We start from the raw sequence: 1,654 nt of genomic DNA on the forward strand, positions 1-1,654 counted from the left end.
TGCAACATGTATCAAATTATTTATGGATTAAAGAGTTACTAGAGGATGGTCTTACGAAATAATATTGATTTGTCATTATAATTTATTGTTCTTTATATACCTACATTAAATTTGACTAATCAAAATCAAGCATTGTCTACGGATCGGAATTGGAAATTAACTATCAGCTTTAATTATGCAACGTTGTTGATATTGGCGATGATTCGCACATTATAGATTACGAAAGAGGTCAACAGCATTAAAAGAAAAAATAGCGAAGATCGGGACAAGGAATATGAGAAAGAAATTACCAAGGATATGAAGAAGCGGAGAAAATCCCACGAAGTTGATGCTGGTCATGTACGCGACGAACGCATCAAAAATATTTTAAAAGAATACTCCAAAACTTATTCCGGTAATTTGACCGACAAAGGAGAAAGAAAATTGCAGCAACATGTATTAGTGAGGCTGTGGGATTCTCGTCTCGGGATATCCGACAAAAGATACTCGTCACCGGTGGAGGTGTCAACAACGGAGCCGGAGGCAGAAAAGAAGGAAATCTGCAATAAAATCGTGCCGCCTTTAAGACTGAAGAAGATTGTGCGTGAAGGTACAGTATTTAATGTATTCAATGTATTTAATTAACATTTCTAAGGAGCAACATGAATAAATTTGTCAATATTTAATTTAGGTTATTTATCGAAATTTCTTGTACAAAGAAATTCTATCACAAAATACTTAATTGATTAATTTTCCAATCTATAATTTAATAAAAAAATATTTCACTCAATGCACTCAAGGGATGTAGGTTTCTTTATACATCGTTATCATTTGTTTATTTTTATCCTCAGTGAGCACCACTAATGAATATCGACATAATATCGAAGTGAACTCTGAGATAGGAAGCGAATCCAATTATCGCATTGTCACCGGCGCCACGCCACGTCCGGAATCTCCATCCGGATACTCCACTACTTCTTTCTGGAGCAACGAAGCCTCGGAGAACGAGCTCGAATCGTCGGACAACACGCGGGATAAGAGTCGGCGATCTTCGCCGAAGAGCGACGGCTACAAGATCAAGTACCGTCGTAACCGGTTGCGCCAGAAATTGCGGGAACTTCGCGGGAAAGCGCTGGAGCTCTCGCGGGAGATGACCGCGTGCAATAATGCCGCCGACATGAGCCCGCAGCGCAACACCCGGCTGCGGCAGATGATGAATTGCTATGAGAAGCAAATCGAGAACATCTCGAAGCTGCTGTGCAAGTTGTCCGCCTCTATTCCGGCGACGACCGACGACATTGTTGTTGATCTTGATTATGAAAACGAGCTGAACGACGAGTGCATGTCAGCTGAGAAAACTGCTGTTGACAGTGATATCGAGCAAGTAAGTAGAATATGAAAGAAATTGAAAATAAAATGCTCTTCTCAGAATAAAATAAAAGAGGATGTTAAAAAGAGATGATTTTGCCCGAAAAAGTGTAAGGAAAGGAATAGTGTTTTTTGTAGATTTTGACTTCTTCAATACGATAAAGTTATTAAAAAGTTAATGAAAAGTCGTGATGTTTGGGAAATATCTCGAAAATTAAGCAAAATTATTGAAATTTGAATATATCATATTTATGCTTAATTATTGAAATTTTTTTCTAAACATTACAAACTTTTTTGATAATTGTAT

At 37.7% G+C, this 1,654-nt stretch overlaps 1 protein-coding gene across 1 annotated transcript in view; it reads left to right on the forward strand.

Annotated features, from left to right (window-relative positions):
• Positions 1–1,654, forward strand: part of LOC105619814 — an 8,352-nt gene that overhangs the window by 3,025 nt on the left and 3,673 nt on the right. Inside the window, exons 3-4 of the mRNA XM_012201332.1 lie at positions 217–589; positions 831–1,363. Coding sequence (XP_012056722.1) covers positions 217–589; positions 831–1,363 — 906 coding nt within the window. The remainder of the gene's footprint in view (positions 1–216; positions 590–830; positions 1,364–1,654) is intronic.

This window comes from Atta cephalotes (genome assembly GCF_000143395.1).
Source record: "Atta cephalotes unplaced genomic scaffold scaffold00023, whole genome shotgun sequence".
NCBI classification, from domain to species: domain Eukaryota; kingdom Metazoa; phylum Arthropoda; class Insecta; order Hymenoptera; family Formicidae; genus Atta; species Atta cephalotes.